We start from the raw sequence: 20,210 nt of genomic DNA on the forward strand, positions 1-20,210 counted from the left end.
ACATTGAATTTTAACAATTAATTGTTAATGTCTATCAAAGAATCATGATGCCGAATTATTGTTAATTCTTATTAAAATCTTGATGATGACAAATGATGATCACTTTTCATTAAAATCATTGTATGTATGTATGTATGTATGTATGTATGTATGTATGTATGTATGTATGTATGTATGTATGTATGTATGTATGTATGTATGTATGTATGTATGTATGTATGTATGTATGTATGTATGTATGTATGTATGTATGTATGTATGTATGTATGTATGTATGTATGTATGTATGTATGTATGTATGTATGTAATAGAACAAATGTCTCATTTTTAGCATTTCTAATTTAGTCAGTGATTACATGCCCATCTGTGGTAAACGTTATGAAGAAACGGTGGAGTAATCAATAACACAAGGCCCCTGAACGGTAATTAAGTGCAACAATGGAGTATGTTAATTGAATCACAACACCTAGCTGATTGCAATTAGACAAGGGGCAATTAAGCAAGCTGGTTACAGGTGAAATTAACAGGTGTATTAATTTCATTAGCCCGCACAGAGCCAGATTGAACACTGGGCTTCACTTTAAGCAACGTGTTAGATTCAAATACATGTACAAAGCTTTGAGCCTCAATAAAGAGGTATTTAGGTAGAAATAATACTAATCTATGGATTTAAACACATTTCAAGATACATCTGTGAGGTTTAAGGTGCGTTTGAGAGCGCGGGCCAGGCCGGACCGAAAGCTTGTGATACTGTGTCTTTGTTGAGAATGTGTAGAAAATAGGACTTCAATTTAAGCAACGTGTTTGCTTCAAATACAACGCTTTGAGACTCTATAAAGACGTTTTTAGGTAGAAATAATACGAATTTATGGATATAAACACATTTCAAGATACATGTGTGAGGTTTAAGGTGTTTTTGACAGCACGGGCCAAGTCGGGCTGAACAGAGACTAAACACTTTTGATTGAGGCTATATTGTGAATGGAGATAGAAAAGGGCTTCACTTTAACGAACCAGTTTTCTTTACATGTGAAATTGTGTAACATCATACGGTGATATGTAGGTAGATATAATACTAATCTATGGAATTAAAAACAAATCAGGACATATGTGTGGGGTTTAAGTTGTTTTTGAGAGCCCGGGCCAAGCCGGACCGAAAGCATGACTGTGATACTGTGTGGTTGTTGAGAATGTATAGCAAATAGGGCTTCACTTTCAGCAACGTGTTTGCTTCAAATATAACGCTTTGAGACTCTATAACGACGTACTTAGGTAGATATAACTCTATTCTAGAGATATAGACAGCATGTGTGAGGTTTAAGGTGTTTTTGACAGCACGGGCCAAGTCGGGCTGAACAGAGACTAAACACTTTTGATTGCGGATTTTGTTTTCCGAGGACTTTATTTTCCTAAATCGTTGGGAATGGAGAGAGAATGGGGCTTCACTTTTACTTTACTTTATGAAGTGGTATTTAGGTAGATATAATACCATTTTGTGTTTCATGTGTATTAGTAAATATAAGCATATGCATACGCGCTGGCTATCTGATTTGGGCTGGTATTATTTACAATGAAAACATATAAGAAATTTTTGTGTTTGTGAATGCATACTTTGTTTGATCCTTTATAACATATTACAAAATTTTGTGATTTCAAATATTTCTTTTAATATACATAATCATGTCATATTTGCCCATTGACACTCGCCGATATCCACGTCTCTTTAACATAAACATCCTGTGCTGATTCAGCCTGAGACAATAAAGGTTAATTAGGGAACCCCAATATCTTAATTAAGGAAAGAAAAGCAGTCAAAACACTGTCACTTCCTGCTCAGGACCTCCGGATGTCACACGCTGAGAGAAGTAAGCAACCTTCCCCCATAGATATATCAAGGAAAACACATAACAACAAGACGGTGTCTTTTCTACGGGAATCTCGGTATGTAGTCATTGTTGTTGTGTGGGTTTTTTCACCATTAACTATACATTTTCAATCAAACTATGCATTTGTGAAGGCAGGAAGTGTATCGACCCAAATGTGCAGGTTTCGTTTTAATATTTTGCAATCCATTTTTAGTATTACCCGGTGGCCCGGCCCGACTTTTAGGCCATCCCGGAATATTGCGAAATAACACGAGTTGACGTCTTGCGGCATTTGTCAAGAGTCAGCCCTTTCCATAACCAGCAAGAAACTCATTCATTATCTGCCTTGTTCCGGAAGAACACGATTTGGTCGATAATATACTTGCAGCATACGGAAAGGGGTGAGTGATGACGAATGGATAGTCCAGCATTTACCTTCCGGGTACAAAGGGGAGGTAACTGTGGTTAAAGGCCAACTAGAAGCCTGGGGGTACAGATGATTTAGCTTTCGGTAGAAAATAATAACCTTGTTTATAAAACCATAATTATTCTACATATGTATGTAAATGGATAACTTTATATACCATATTAAGATAATACATACAAAGTTTATGTGAGCATATTATCTCAGAACACCTTCGGGTAGGTGGGACTGATACCCGGTCGTATATAATGCTGCTGAAACACTTTAAATTTAGGAGGCAAACGTCGATTGATGCTTGCCCGCCGGGTTTCCTGGCGCATGTAACTAGGTTACGCCAGGAGCCGATGTTACGTGTGAACTCGGTAGGGTTGATCGACGTTTGCCTTTTTGCTGCGTAATAAGAGGACGTTTAGCCCCCGTTAACTTGTGCATGTGTCTTAACTGTGCGCCTCTCATTCCGACGTGCACAAATACCATGAAGTAGAGTTGGGGGTTAAATATCAAAGATAAGGGCAATATTGCAGTCTGCCATTACGTACTTACTGTAGCGCTAATTTGCCCCACGCATTTATTGATATTGAATGCAAAGCACTTTTTATTCAACAAATAGTATATAAAGCTCCTTTCACAAGACGATCCCTGTGTATAGTCTGTTATGTAAGAACATTTAGTTTGACGTACATACGTTGAGATGTGTGAAGAATATTTCATAAAATAAGTTATAAGGAACACAATTTATGTTCCTTATATATTTTGAATACGTTTTTACATATTTTATCAACTGCACGCTCTCTTTTGTTTCCTGATGTTGAAGATGCAAAACGCACAAAACTATAGATGATCTAACAGATTGCAATTAAAATGTACAATATGCGTTCCTTACTTTTTATCATCTATATTCATGATATTCTTTTGATAGGGCCCAAGTTGGTCAAGAATATATGGAACAATATTCTGTTGATTTCCTTCTGTAGACAAAAGGGAGGTAACTGTGAGTATCTAGGCTACCTGATCCCAGTAAGTATTCCAAAAGCACTTCTTGCTGGTTTTGCGAATTGACGCACTGTCATCTTTAGATTCAGATGCTCGTGAATAGAAACGCACAATCCTTTCCACACCGATAAGAAATAACTGTTAAACGCAGAGTCGGTTGAACACATCTGACTATATCGTGAGTATGTGTTTGTCTGACGCCGCATTCAGCAGTATTACAGCTGTATGATGCGGTCTGTACACAATCTAGCCCGAACCAGACAATCCAATGATAGACAACATGAGATACAACAACAGAGCATGTCAAATGGTGATGTTACAAGGTGTTCCCGAAAATGTGAGCGTATCCTTTCCCACCGACGGCACCCGTCATAAACACATGCAAAGGCTAGTCATCAAATGCATCAAATTGTGAAATGCCCTCCTAACGAATCAATATATATACAAAGTTTACAAACGATCACCACTTTAAAAGGAATTACGTCAAAATGTGTGCATCTGCTTAAACAGTCGATCCAATATCACGTGAAGACAGGGTTGAAAAACATAGTCCTTTGTAATGTGTCGGTGCCTGCAGACAACCTCGTTTGACTAGTGGGTAAAATTTCCTTTAGAAAAGAGGACACGTTGTCAATAATGATTAAAGATCAGAGCGGACGTAATATACTATAAGCAGTTTTGTAACACTGTCATAATCTTCACTCATTTCTATACACAATGCAATCAAATGGTGACTGTTCAGACAAATCAGTGTTGTTCCACTGTTTGGAATTTAGCACCACCTGTATCTTAGGGCCATGTTTACAAGTTTGGTCCAAACAGATGATCATAGTCTAGTACATTCGTGACCAACTCGTGTTATTCCGGGTCAAGCCAAACAGCGACTCGTGCTCCTCTGGAAGGATTTCATATTGGCGTAGGAACATCAGAACTACTTCAAACAAGAACGATAACTCTATTCCTGTTTTATTCCAATGGAATTTAATATCATGCATTGTATTGCTGTTTTTGCATACTTATTCTAAAGAATCACACCTCCTTGATACAACTAAGAGAAGGAGAAAAACATATTTGCTGAAGACATATTCTGACGTAATTATTACCAGATGTTCACCATATATTTCCAATTATATTTCTGAAAAGGGTTTAATAATCACAAATGGGATTTTTTTATTCAATATGCAAATAAAATTTATATGAAAAACAGCTACATTAAACCCAAAGCAGAAACTCAAAAATGACTTTAAAATATTTCTCACACTGAACATTCGTGTAACCTTGCTGTCATAACCCAAGTGGAATTTTAATTTAAATCGCTGAAAAATATATGAATGACCAAAAGAGTCAGATTAAAATATTCCCAGAGATGTGAATTATATGCCCAATGTTAAAAATTAAAGTTGACTACTTACATACAGATAGAATATTATTGTTCTGAAACTCGTAACGATTTAAAACTGCATTTCCTAAAACATTTGGAGGCGCACGTACAATCACCACAACAAGCCCCGCAAGAGAGCGGAAGAGCCGTTATGTCAACAAACGCACGTTCGTGTATTTGAATCTCTCACCGCCAATCGCATGATTCTTATCAAAAACTTCCCATTATACAGCACAATTCTGTTAGCTACGTCCTTAGTACTTTCAATATGACGATATATATTTTTCATGATATTTAAAACAATAACATTATGCCATAAACGATTTAAGTAGTCGGGATTATTTTTATCAAAGCACCGCAACCATTACGCGCGTTCTGAATCGTTTGTCGTGTTTTCGCACATAACAAGCATCGAGATGAGGACGAATCTTCTTGGAGATTGCGGAAATGGGCGAGTTGTGACGAATGAGCCTAGTATACTGGAATGCACATGTAACGAACTTGCTTCATACATTATCCGAAGAGCTATGGATCGCATGTTCACGTACTGCGAAGGCCGCATGCACATACGAGTGTACATTTCATAATCGTAGAATGTGCGATACAATTTTCTGAAGTGATGTAAAACACAACAGGACTTTGAGAAAATATACTAATATAGTTACTGACCTGCATGACACAGGGATGTCCTGTCGCAACATCGGTGCTAGCATGAAGAATGACCAAATGATTATTAGTCGATGGACGTACGAGGCCACCGGTGAAATAAAGGATCGTCCAAGACCTGGAAAACCGAGGAAGACCAATGACAAATGGTGACCGGGTCTTAATACTTCTGGTAGGTTCCGTGGCCCATACCGAAGAACTGCTCAGGCAATGGAGAGTGCGAGTTCGACTCTTCACCAGTGCCATCAGAAGGAGACTCAATCACAGACAAGACCACCCAGCGTGGTGCAGGCTCAGAGAAATCCGAACTTGAGAACATGGCGTAAGGTTTGATAACTGGTCTGATTAGACAGGCGTTACTGACAGCTGTTGCCGCGTCTGGAGACATTGTGACAAGACATATCAGACTGACTGACTGAGTTAAGTTTTACGCCTCTTTTAGCAGAAATACCAGCAATATCACGGCGGGGGACACCAGAAATGGGCTTAACACATTGTGCCCATGTGGGGAATCGAACCCGGGTCTTCGGCGTGACGAGCCAACGCTTTAACCACTAGGCTACCCCACCGAGCCCAAGGCATATCAGAAGGACATGATCCATGCAGCTGAACACTGTGGTGGCTCAGTGAGGTGGGGTTGCGTTTCCTATGACTCAATTGACAACGTAATCAAAAGGAATACCACATTTTGATAACCATTACCTTGTAAGTCGTCCGATATTCATGGATAACAACGTCTGACCTCATTGCTGCCGTGCCGTCATTGCTCATTTGCAGAGCAACGCCATCAACACATCACCATGGCCCGCGAGGACCCCTGACATGAACTCCATCAAACGTTTTTGGGGATACCTTGGACGATAGGTTCACATTCTGCTGGGATTGCTGGTAATGTGTATATCATACTCGGCATTACCCATTTGCAAGGAGCCATGACATAAAAACTCATCGAACATCTTTGGGAATATCTTGGACACCAAGTTCGAGCTTGAAATTCCTCTGTTCAAAATCATCGGGAATCGGCACTCCATGAAGAATGTTATAGGTTTTCATATGCTTAGAATTCGACGTTGGTTGTCACGACTTTCAGATGCTATCCGGGCGAGGGGAGGTTACACTAGGTACTGATGTGGTTGCCAGCGCTGGCTCATAGAAGTACAGCGTCCTCCAGCCTCAAAAACCTCCTCCATGCCAACGGAAGAAAACAACCCACCGTCAACAACAACAACCCGAAATGTGTTATTCATAAAATAAACTGTGATTGTGGCCAATGCTACATAGGTGAAACATCCCGACCCATCAACACCCGAGTCAAAGAACATCGCACCTCTGTTGCTAATTCCGAAACCAAATCAGCTATCTCTGACCACATCAAAGCTAACCCCTATCATCAAATAGAGTGGTCCGACATCACCATTCTCGCCAACAACCAAACGGACTTCACTAAACGCAAGCTCACATCAAACGCCACAAGCCCACCATCAACCGTGACCAAGGATACTTCATTCCATCAGCTTATGATCCACTCCTCCACCAAGCCCAATCTATTGTATAAACATCGCATCTATTGTATAAACATCTCATTGTAACTACATCTCTGGCTTCCATTCACTATCCTTTGTGTACTCACTGGCTTCATCAGCTTACTGCTTAGCCAATCATGGCAATTATGTTGTTTTCTTTGTCCATTATGTTGTTTCATTGTTATATACAGTATATATATGCAGCTCCTACACTTCATGTATCACTCTTGCTTGACAACGGTACAAGAATCTGTATCGAAACGTCGCACTCACGAAATAAAGAAGTTGTTATCCATAAAACTTGTTCTATATTGTACATCTCAACTTCTAAAATGCCACTCAAAGAAGTTAATATGCTTCCAGATTTGACAAAGATTTGTCTACAGTTGATTCTGGTTCATTCCCGTAGTAATTGTATCACGTTCACAAGAGTGAAGTTGCTTTTTAAGGACTCATGACCAGAATACCTTCCATTTGATTTGAATCATTAACGCAGTCACCATTGTAGGACCCCCGTCGATGGGTTATGAACTTTCTCCAAACTTTCAGAATGCTTTTCTTCCAAGCAGCATTTACGAGAGTCTCTGGCAGCTGTGTTTATTAGCAATCCTAATTTTCGCTGAAAACACCGCTATTATATTTTGTTAGCTTTAAAATCGTGTCGACAAGTTATCGACATATTGTGACGAGTCGAGGCTGAGTATTCACATGGATATGGACAGTGGTAATGTTAGGAAATGGTGATAATTTAAAAAATAATAATGATACAGTAATAAAGTTATTGAAATTCATTATTAAAAACTCCAGCAAGAACATACTGGTCATACGAAAAAAACAACTTTTAACATCAAATGTGCCGAGGAGCTAGAAATCCTGTGTTTGGATGAGACGTGATGGAACAGTTGCACATCATTAACGGGGGGACAACAATATGTGTTGTCAAGGATTACAACAACTGAATGAACTAATGCCTCTACTCCAATGTTTCAAAGAAGCCGTTTGACGACCGAACAATTATGAAGATCCACTGGCAAGCTTGAAACTCGCTGCGTAATAACACAACGTGAAAGGTATTTTGTTTCCGCCAAAGTCGGATCAGCGGGGCGTGGAACCGATACCAGACATCGTTCCACCACACACAGGGGAAACTTAAGGTGTTTTGTGTCCGCCAAAGTCGGATCAGCATGGCGTGGAACCGATACCAGACATCGTTCCACCACACACAGGGGAAACTTGTTTCTCCCGACTGCCACAAAATATCGTCACTTCTTGATTGCTACCACACTCAGAAATGACCAGCAGAACATCAGTGGCGGTACAGGTTCTACTGACCATGCGTACTGGTCTCCGTGTGGCTGGTCTCTGGCCATGGGGAGCATGTATTCGCATCTTATCTACCCGACTTCACAGACAGGCACTGAGTGGACTGAGCTGAATTACAATTGGAAAGGCCATGACTGGGCCAACGACTTACAATTAATGATTTGAGATTCTCTCCCCGATCTAGTATTCACACACCATTATGCCTGAGTGTTACCGTAGAGACGGATTCCAGGGTTCCTGTTGATTAGTTTGGGTCAGAGACTTTCATTTGGACGGGTGACCGACTGTTTTGGACATGTGTTCATTAAACATGACTTCATGCACTAATGTCTTGGACTTTTTGTGTAATCATTTTCAAACTTTGAGAAGTATATCATTTACATGTAAAAACCCAGCGATCTTGAAGTGATGATATGTTTAGGGAACGCTGGTTTGAGGATCAGGAAAGGGTGGGTAATACGCAGCTCATAGTGACACAGACACAGTTCCCGTTTATCACTGATACTTCATCCAATGATATAGGTCGCGTCCTGGTTAATTACATATAAATAAATGTCAAATTACATATAAATAAAGGTCCAATTACATTTAAATTTTGGTCCAATAACATATAAATAATGATCCAATTACGTGTAGATATTTCTCGCTGCTTTTCCCCCTAACACAATCCAGTGGCTATGCCCTGGCCCCGTGGTAGATGTTGAATTTGGTTTGCATTTGATTAATTCCAGAAGTCTACATCACGTAATCTCTACGTCTTGGAATGATTTATAACAGAGCCTAATGTGTCTACACAAATGCAGTTTTCTTATTGAGTGATAGTCCTGAAGTAAATAATTCAAATAGTGAGATTTGTGGAAAAATAGCGAATCACAGAATCCATGGCAATATATTTACATTATCTGTAACAAGCCAGTTGAAAACTAAGAACAAATAATATAAGAACATATAACTCATGTCACAGATAATGGATCCGAACCTCTCAGAGTATGGTTGCAGCTGTGAGTCTGGTATTCTGAAACACTACTTCACCCAACATAACTAGGGCTAGGGTGTGGGGTGGTGTGGTGTGGTGTGGTGTGGTGTGGTGTGGTGTGGTACTAGCATATCTGTATATGACATACAGGGGGTCTCTTGCTTTGTACATGAGTTGTAAGGGGTCCTTCACATTGTACACGCTCCTCCATAAAAAAATCAACAACACCACCATCACCCCCCCCTACCCCCCACACACACACACACACACACGCACGGACGCACGCACGCACACACACAAAATTATGAACGGTGTAGATGAAGTGCTCTTGATGGAAACGGCTTACTTGACTCAATGTTATTTAATGTCAATATCTTGATGATACAGGTATTGTCACTTAAAGGTCACATGCAACCAAAAAATCAAACATAATTAAAACACAATTATCACTTCTTCATGACATATAATATACATTGCTGATTATGAAAAAACAAATAAACAAAATTATAAGCGTACAATCGCAAATCAAAAGTGCAATATTTTGTACTTGGGTTTACCTCCCTCGAAACGAAGCAGCCGGGATACCGAACCCAGTCAGAGCGGGTGGCTGTGCACTCAAGTGTAACGAAGACTTTTCATTGGCTGGTTCATTTGCCGATACGCTCATCTCTGTGTATATAGAGATGTTGGGTTTTGAAAAACATGCTCATTTTTTCTGCATTTGCGTTCGATTCAATCAACAAATACTGAGATGGTGAACTACTGCGTGGCTGGAACCTGTCATTCGTCCAAGTACAATGCAAGACTTGAAACTGACATTCGGAGTTTGCACCAGTTTCCGTCCGATCCAGTGCTCCGAGAAAAATGGATGCGGTTTGTTCGAGAGAAGCGCTCGTGGTGTCAATTTAACAAGTATTCGCGATTATGCTCAGATCATTTTAGTGATGACTGCTGGAAGACGACGCTGAATAGGAGACTACTGTTGCCGAAAGCTATACCTTCGATCCAGAAGAAACTGACACCAAACACCGGTCCTCTACCTCATGTTGACATGTTCGGACATCCAACAAAGCGAAAGAGAAAAGAGTCAAGCAAGGACAGGGTAAGTAGTACACACATATGTTTAGATACATACATCTTGAATTATAAATTACCAAGCAAAATAATGAGTTCTAGAATTTGTACATCTGTACATCCCCCGTTACTATTTATAGCTACTGTTCACTCAGTAAACATACCATGAAGAATGATGGCAAATATGTGAATATATCGTACCTACTCGAATGGGAATCATTTATCAATGTTTTATGATGTAAATCGTGTCTTTGGAATAGTTTTCATGTCAGATGTTATCACTAGTGTTGACATTTCTAGGCCCAAGTGACATTAGCCTATCTTGTATTTTTTGTATGAATCTGCTCTTGAATTATGTTGACATTTTGCTTTATAGTTACCACAAACACACCACTGTCCAAATGTTGTTACTCCCCATTATGTCATTCCCCTCTCACTATAAATATATTATTATTATAATGCATGTTCTTAAGGTTTGGTTTAGGATATATCAGGACGTTGGCAATCACGTTTATAAGGTTAAATAAGATACGACTTGCCGATAATCTGCTACTCTACACAAACAGATAACAGATAACATAAACATAAATGTGTCAACTGAATTTTATATGTGTCACTTTTACACGTGGAAACACTTGTGCAATGTTATTTAATTAAATTTGAGAATATGTTTACAAGATTTAGTTGTAGAAACTTTGGACATAATTCAGGCATGATGGACAGGGACAAACATCGATGTATATGACCATTTAAGGTTATCTCGTCGCCGTAGTCTTGATGACCAAATGTACATCAAAGATGAAGTCCATGTTTCAGGCAAATAACTCAAGTGGAAAAGTGAGTGTGTTTAGTTTTACGCCGCACTCAGCAATATTATAGGTATGTGGCGGCGGTCTGTAAATAATCGAGTCTGGACCAGACAATCCAGTAATCAACATCATGAGCATCGATCTACTCGAGTAGAAGAAACATACAGTACACTACCGTTATAACTAACTGAAATTACCACAAGATTAGTTCTTTATAACCGTATACACATCCTGACTAAAATATACAGAAACAATATAGAGGTCCAAGGGGACGTGATATCAGCTCGTTATCAGTGCGTATCAAACTAGACACACTTAGGCCACTGTTATAATGAACACACAAGATGAATATACAATTAATGGTCTTTGTTTATTTAACGACGATAAATTTGCGTAATGTTCAAGAGTACAAGAAAGTATAACTCTGTCTGTGCTTCACGCGTGTAAACGTCTGTGGGTGTAATGTCTGTCTCATACAAAGAAGATGTCTGGCTGCAACACACACACACACATATATATATCACAATGTTTATCATCAACATTTATAATGAATCAGTTCCCCATCACCAGAATTAAACGAAGCGTTGGTAAAATTATCCGTTGTCTCCCTTAGTTATCCTCATACAGCTGTCTGATTTGTGTGCACTTTAGAATAAACAGTGCTAAAAATTCTGACATAGTATTATCTGTCATAACTTATACAAATACTCGGTAAAAAACTTGCTTCTCAACTCTTATACAAATGACAGGAAGTAACAAAGTGCTAGAGATTCTGACATAGTATTATCTGTCATAACTTTCTTAAGTTTGTCTACATTACATGAATTACTTGTACAAATACTTGGTAAAACCTTGTTTCTCAACTTGTTATACAAATGACATGAAGTGATTAAGTGAACTTCTTCTTCAACTCAGATACATTGAAATTCGAGTCAAAATGTATATCATTAACAATTACAATGATTAAGTTTCCCATCACCAAAAGTAAAGGAGCATTCATTAAATTGTCAGTTGTCTGCCTTAGCGTTCAGCTATCTGATTTGTGGGGATTTTAGTGTATACAGTGCTAAAGATTCTAACATAGTGTTATCTATCGTAACTTTCTTAAATTTGTCTACATTACATATATAAATTGCTTGTACAAACACTTTATAAAAACTTGTTTCTCAACTTAACATGACGTGTTAAAGTGCACTTCGTCTTCAACTGCAGATACATTCAAATTCGAGTCTGAATGTATATGTTTAACAATTACACGTACGAAAACATGATAATAATATTTAAATATTAAATTTGTACTGCATATATCATGAACGTAATACAAGCACATTATTTTACATAATTTGCACCATTTGAGCAAGCAAAAAAATATTACAAACAAGTGTATTAATGAAGTAATAGCTATTGATGCACACTGGCATACCTTTAAAACAATTGACGAAGATCATGATACATTGGGCACTCAAACATAAAGTGTAATTCAACTTCAATATCAATACTATTACAAAATTTACAAAGTATTTGCTACCTGGGTAATCCATCCTGTCTACCAGTATTTTTAAATAAAGGAAGTGCACCTATTTTTAGTAAGTAATCCTTCGTCTTGCATCTTTGGATTTTTTTATTTTCATATTTTTCATGTTTACAAACGTACAGTTCGGTTTGTCATTTACAACAGTATATACACACACAGTATACTTTCTTTTATATCTGGTGCTTTTATACCTCCATGCTCTGGTTGAGGAACTAAGACATCTCGTTTAACTTTATCGGGCTTACCCCTCCAAATGAAGTTAAGACATTTCTTCTGGAATTTTTCAAATTTGTGTTTTTGTGGATCTGGTACCGAAGAAAATATATGATATAATGTAGGGAGTGAGAGAGATTTTTAGATAGTGTTTCTGCCTAAGGGGTAAGGCTTCGGGATGACCATACGTTCGTTTGGTTTTCAATATAGGAAAAGCTGTCGCCGTAGTTTTTTGTCTACCATACTGTCAAGATCAATATCAAAGTTAATTCCCGAGAGAAACTCGTTTGGGTCCAATCAAATTTCCATTATTTGCAAAGTTTGTATCTAGATCGTTTCTTAGATCCGATCCAAATCACTTTGGTGTTTTCTACATTTACCTTTAAACCATAAAAACGCTGGAAAATGTGGAGAGTTATTTAGCGTTGCATAAAGGCGTTTTTCAGATCTGAAGACAGAGTAATATCATCAGCAAACTGAGCAAGTAGGTACTCAGTGTTTCCTAGATATATTCTTTTAATGTTTGTATTGTTTTTCATGATAATGCCTAAACTTTCTTCACAAAGTATGAATAAGTATGGGGCTATTGGGTCACCTTGGCGACAGCCGCGTCCAATTTTGAATGGATCTGAGGCGAAACCGTTCACAAGTACACGTGATTCTATACCATTATATAGAGGTTTACTCCATTGTATAATGCTTAGGCCAAAGTTGAAAAAATTTAAAACCTTTGTGAGATACTTGATAATAAGCCGGGCATTTGAAATGTTTCCGTATATTCCATCAAGTCATAAATCAATCTTGTAACATCTCCAATATATCTACCTGAAATGAAGCCTTTTTGATCCTCACTGATAATATTTGGTAGAACTCAGTTTTTAAGATACTTTTTTAGGTTTATTGCCTTTTGGAATACAAGTTATCAATCCCTGAGTTTGCGTGAGAGATTTCATTCTTACAACGAAAGTTTAGAGATTTTAGCAAAAAATCACCCAAGTCTTTCCAGAAGAATTAATTACAAATTCTGTTGTGAAACCATCTGGTCCTGGATTTTTATCATTTTTCATATCTTTAAGTGCTAATGAGGTTTCAGTCTTAGTTAAATCGCCTTCTAACGAAGAATATTCCTTATCAGATAATTTAGATATTTTGACATCATTAAAGTATTCATCAAGACTGATTGGATGTAAGGTCTTGTTGTGTGTAAAGCTTTTCGAAAAATGCTTTTGTCTCACATAGGATTTCCTCAGCTTCATTAACAATTGTTCCATCATTTTTTTTCTAACTCTATAAAGGGTTTATTTAGGAAATTTCTAGATTCTAACTTTAGAAAATATTTGGTTGGTTTCTCACCTTCTTCAATCCACTTTGCACGAGATCTTATCATCATTCCCTTAACATTTTGATCATAGATTTCATCCAACTTGGATTTTGCCTCATTAATGTCTCTCAGAATATTTTCTTTTTTGTCTAGCTGATTTGATTTGTCTAATTCTTTTCCCACATGGTCAAGTTTGGTTTGCAACTCCGTTTCCTTCGCTTTGTTTTTTTTTCTTTTTAGTGGATGAGTAATAAATAGTTTTGCATCTTATCATTAATAATAATTTTTCCCACGGTAACTGATCTTCAATCGAATATGTACTGATACCACCCTGACAATCTGTTCTGTATTGATCAAGGGTGGATTTGATGGTGTCTTTAATAAGTTCTATATATTTTTCTATCAGTTAGGAGAGAGTTATTAAATTTCCAAAAACCTTTTCCGTGTGCGATGGTTGAAAGCTTGAGCGTTAATTCAATAAATGAGTGGTCAGAGTTGATGCTTCGATGAATTTCACAAGTAACAAATGAGGGCATCAGATTCTGGGCAATACGAAAAAAACCTAGTCGTGCTTGTTTTAAAGGAGTCAGCTGGCGCCATGTACATGTTTTTGTTTCATAATTCATCTCGCTCCATGGGTCTTTGAGATCAAACATTTCAATAATTTCCGAGAGTTTACCTTTGCATTTAGGATGATTTATGTTTTTATAGCTATGTGTGTCTAGTCTTTGATTGAGAACTAAGCTCCAATCGCCACATAAACAAATCTCATCACTATCGGATTGTTTGGTTATACCTGTGATAGGTTCAAATATACCCGGCTCATCTATATTCGGACTATAAATACTGATAATTGTATAGGATATTTGACATCATTTTTAAAGCAACACGTTTCCTTCTGTATCAACAGTTGTATCTAAAACTTTGAATTCAAAATTATTATTAAACAAAATCGCTGTCCCTTGGGCGTTACTTCTTAGGCAACTTTGTATCCCCATTGTTTGTTTGATTAGCTGTTCCTGGTCTGACGTAAAGTGAACATCCTGCAGACAGTAAATATTATAATTGTTTACGGAACTATAGGAATACTTTTTTTCCTTTTTAACAATGTTGGTTATGCCCCGACAGTTTTGAGATTTTATCTCTAGCTTTGGAGTCATAGCATAACTATTTCAAGTGCATCATGGAGTTTCATAAATATATGGAAATAAAAGCTGATTGAATTATCTAAATGCGTCAAGTTGACATTCAAGATTTGTGCAGTTGTATGAAATATGCAAAACATTTGTTTAGAAATACATGCTAGGGTCATTTTGAGAATAAAATACATACAAAACATGAAAAATCACGAATTATCTGTGATTTCGACAACGAAAATGCACACTCAACATGTGTCATTAGAGTGTCTTTCACAGAAATACAGACACCCAAAAACCAAACAGAGTAGAGATATAATACATTCTGTCCTCATGATAAGAAAAACCAACCTTCCCCACGAATATCCCTCGGTCAAAAGAAAGAGTCATATTGACTAGTAATCTGCTAATGACTATATATTGGAAAATATAGGCACACTTCTATAATTTATAACTATATTTTATACATCAGTGAAAAACGATGAGTAGTTCATGCATGTATATTTCAGCATGCGCTGCTCGGGAGACTGCCACGTAAAGTGGACGAAAACATGATCAGAGCACAACATGAATGTAATAGCATATATTGAAATCGTTGGGATTATGAAACACTCAAATCGTTTGGATTATAAAGGTCAATTTCTGCCACAACAGGAAAATCTTTTCTAGGAGGTAAGACGATATATCAGTATTCTTAATTTGATTGTTGTCATGAATTCGATTTTATACTAGATGCTCCAATGTTGAAACATGCATTTCCATAGATTGTCAATATACTAAATTTTATATAATATACCGAATATACTTCATAGACGTAGTGAATCGTGCATTATCGTTAGCATACTGATATATGAATATACTTCATACACGTAGTGAATCGTGCATTGTCCTAGAATCCTAACATACTAATATACTTCATAGACGTTGTGAGACGAGCATTGCCACAGTATATATATAACATAGACGTGGCGAGACGTGCATTGTCGAAGTAGGTTCATATATATCAAATATACTTCCCAGACGTGCATTGTCATGGTATACTAATATATCAATTATATATATAATATATATACAGCATCATAGACGTGGCGAGACGTGCATTGTCGTAGTAGGTTAATATATATCAAATAAACGTCCCAGACGTGCATTGTCATGGTATACTAATATGTCAAATATATATATATATAATATATATCATAGACGTGGCGAGACGTGCATTGTCGTAGTAGATTCATATATATCACATATACTTCCCAGACGTTTTCAGACGTGCATTGTCATAGTATACTAACACACCAAATATACATCATACACGTGGGTAATCGTGTATTGTCATACTATACTAATATACCACATATACTTCACAGATGTGAGACGTGCATAATATACCACATGTACTTCACAGATGTGTGATGTGCATTGTCATAGTATACTAATATACCAAATTTACCTCATAGACGTTGTGAATCGTGCATTGTCATAGTATTCTAGTGCATCAAATATTAAGAATACAGACACCCCAAAACCATACAGAATAGAGACATAATACATTGTCTCCCCAAGATAAGGGGAAAACAGTCTCCCCCACGAATATCCCTCGGTCAAAAGAAAGCGTCATATTGACTAGTAATTTGCTAATTCTATGACTATATATTGGAAACAATAGGCACATTTCTATAATTTATATCGATTCTACATCAGTGAAAAACGATGAGCAGTTCGTGCATGTATATTTCAGCACGTCCTGTTTATGCGCTCGGGAGACTGCCACGTAACGTGGACAAAAACATGATCAGAGCAAATATGAATGTTGTAACCTGTATTCAAATAGCTTCGATTAGGAACACTCAAATCGTTTGGATCACAAAGGACAATTTCAGATGCGACAGGACAGTTTTCTTCCTTGGAGGTAAGACAGTATGTCAGCATTCTTAATGTGATTGTATGCATGAATTCGATTTTATACCAGATGCTGCAATGTGAAAACATTACATGCTATCTTTAGGTTCATATCTGTGATACTATAGTGTTTTTACTGTCCATCGTCGACAGGTTTAACTCTTCACAATGTTTTCATTTTTGTATTGTATAAATTTTTTTCGTCACGATATGGCTGAGATATTGCCGATGTGACGTAAAATATTTACTCACTCCAATGTGAAAACATGCATTTCCATAGATTGTCAACATACTTCACAGGCATTTTGAAACGTTCATTGCCATAGTGTACTACTAACATATTGATAAAAGCATCATTGATGTAGATTCCAGGATACTTATGAGCTAAATATGCATTATAAACTTGTTTAAATAGTATTGTCTCTGACTATGACTGTAGGACATATGCAGACTTGCAAATGTTTTAATACATGTCAAATATGTATAACACAGTAGAAGACATCATTGTCAAAGCATATCATAGCATACTCTTAGGATCGGGGGTGAAGTCCGAAGTTAGATTTCGTAAGGCGGGTTCATATCCCCCGTTAGCATAGTGCGTTTCTGCCAGGGGAAGGAAGTGTTCTAGTGGTCGACCCCCACTTGCCTTACGCGGGTCTGCACCTCCTGTTTGAGAATATGTCCTGCGATTTTCGATATAATATTGCCCTCTGTTTTTTTAGTTACGCGAGGAGGTCTGTGCGAATAGACAACCTTGTGCCTTTAAGAAACTTCGCAGATTTCAACACCGTGTCCCTATCCTCCATGTTAAGGAAAATTTGCGATGATCGGGGCGGGTGCGTCCGGGGTGGGGTCGTTAGGGAATGGTTTCCTGGGAAGCCTATGTACCGCTTTAAAGTAAATGTTGTCCACATCTTTGTCGCTCAGATTGAGGTTACCCTCAAAGATATTTCTGTGAACTTAAAGGCAACCTTGGCGTACACCACTGGAGGAGTTAAAGTATTCAGAAACATTTAATTGATTTAATGTATATTTTATCTATACATTATTGCTTATAGAAGTGTAATTTGTGTATTTCTGTATTTCGTAACAGTAGCCTGTACATTGAATGTATTGTCTTGTCTAATAAGTAGTCTACTAAACGAGTAACACTCAGTATATTCAGTATATTCTTCTGTTTCTCATCTCCAGCAAAAACCAGGAGTTCTGGAGGGTGAAAATAATCAAAATATGAAATATACAAAACATACTTGAAAACATAACTGATTTTATGAAATGTTAAAATTTAGATCAACATGCAAAAGTCATTGAATTAATTCGATTAAATTAAAGTCGATTTGCTTCGGAAACCTTTTCTAATAAATGCACATACAATATGAACCACGTAACCTTTACTTTTATTGGTGTGCGAGGGTAATTTCGTGTACGCCAGGGCAAACACTGCCACATCAAATTGACATCAGAAAACTTCATTGCTGCTTATAAGTTTTTGAAATGAAAATTCAGGGCGGGTAGGAGAGGGGAATGCAAGAAAAAATACAGTCGGCCTTACTCCTAGCTAGGAACAGTTGTTACTGTTTCATATCAGTAAGCTCATTCTCAAGAAATTTTTTCTCTTCTGCCTCTTCGGCCACAGAGACGTCCTCAACAACCCCACATTTAAACAGAAGAAACGCTGCGACGTAGGTAACGGCCGAGAATGCTTGGAATCCAAGGTCCATGGATTTCATTCGATACCGTAGGTTTGGAAGGTCATAAAGGGCGCATGCGCCAACTTCACCACAGTCCGTGTGCCATTGCGTACAACAGCTGTCGATGACCTTTCCATACACCACTGGCGCTGGGAGAAAACCTGAATAAAGAACAACTATTTCACACCACACTTCTCTAAAATAATGCATTTCTCTCAATAATACTAACTATCCCCTCAAAAAGGACGGATTTAGATTACAAATATAAATATAGTTCGATTGAGTTAAGATAAGTTAAGATAAATTTTATTGTCCCGCAAGGGAAATTTGTCTTGCATTCAAAGAGCCAATACAAAGCATATAACAAAAACAACATATAATTTAATATATATATATATATATATATATATTGTGTGTGTGTGTGTGTGTGTGTGTGTATATATAGACACATACACACATATATATATATATATACATAATATTATATTAGCTTGACATTGTGATGTGTGACATTGTGTGTGTGTATATATATATATATATATATATATATATATATATACATATATACATATATATATATATATATATATACACACACACAATGTCAAGCTAATCACAATATTATGGTGGATCATAATCAAAGTACATAATATAATAATCACTCGTGCCACATCATTAATTTCACTATTACAATTTTGGTGGAAGATTAGAAGTTTTATGCTGTATGGGACAAATGATTTTGAAGTTCTAATAGTTTTGTAATACATGATTTTGAAACGGCGGCCAGAAGGCAGAAAGTCATAACATTCATTTAAAAGGTGTGATGGATCCGACTGAATGGCCAGAGTTTTCTTTTTAACTTTTGACGCATACTGAAAAGGTAGAGGTTCGAAATTGAAGCCGCAAATTTTGCTGGATATGTTTACAATTTTGTCAAGTTTGTTTTTCTGTGTAAGAGGAAGATTGCCATACCATACATGAAAACAAAAAGTTAAAATACTATTGATGAATGTTTGGTAGAATAATTTTAAGATAGTAGTGTCTACATTAAATGATCGCAACTTTCGCAGAAAGAAAATTCTCTGTTGTGCTTTCCTATGTACACGATGTGAATTTGATTTCCATGAAAGTTTATTATCAATGATAATACCCCTATTATCAATGATAATACAGTGATATTTATACTGTTCTACTGTTTCTACTTCCATATGTCCATCAATAAAAACAGGTTCCAGTCTGTCCTTTTTGCTTCAGAAGTCAATTATCATTTCCTTTGTTTTGTTTATGTTCAGGGAGAAGAAATTGTCTTTGCATGAAGTAAACGCATCAATATTTTTCTCCAATTGACGAATAAACCCAACCAAAGCGGCATCATCAGCAAA

General features: G+C 37.1%; 1 protein-coding gene across 1 annotated transcript in view; it reads right to left on the reverse strand.

Annotated features, from left to right (window-relative positions):
* Positions 1-17,315: 17,315 nt before the first annotated feature.
* LOC124281073 (solute carrier organic anion transporter family member 3A1-like) overlaps positions 17,316-20,210 on the reverse strand; it is a 43,626-nt gene continuing 40,731 nt past the window's right edge. Inside the window, exon 10 of the mRNA XM_046717085.1 lies at positions 17,316-18,989. Within this exon, the coding sequence (XP_046573041.1) occupies positions 18,709-18,989 (281 nt within the window). The 3' untranslated portion in view covers positions 17,316-18,708. The remainder of the gene's footprint in view (positions 18,990-20,210) is intronic.

Source organism: Haliotis rubra, unplaced genomic scaffold (genome assembly GCF_003918875.1).
Source record: "Haliotis rubra isolate DU_JTF1 unplaced genomic scaffold, ASM391887v1 Scf279, whole genome shotgun sequence".
Lineage (NCBI taxonomy): Eukaryota > Metazoa > Mollusca > Gastropoda > Lepetellida > Haliotidae > Haliotis > Haliotis rubra.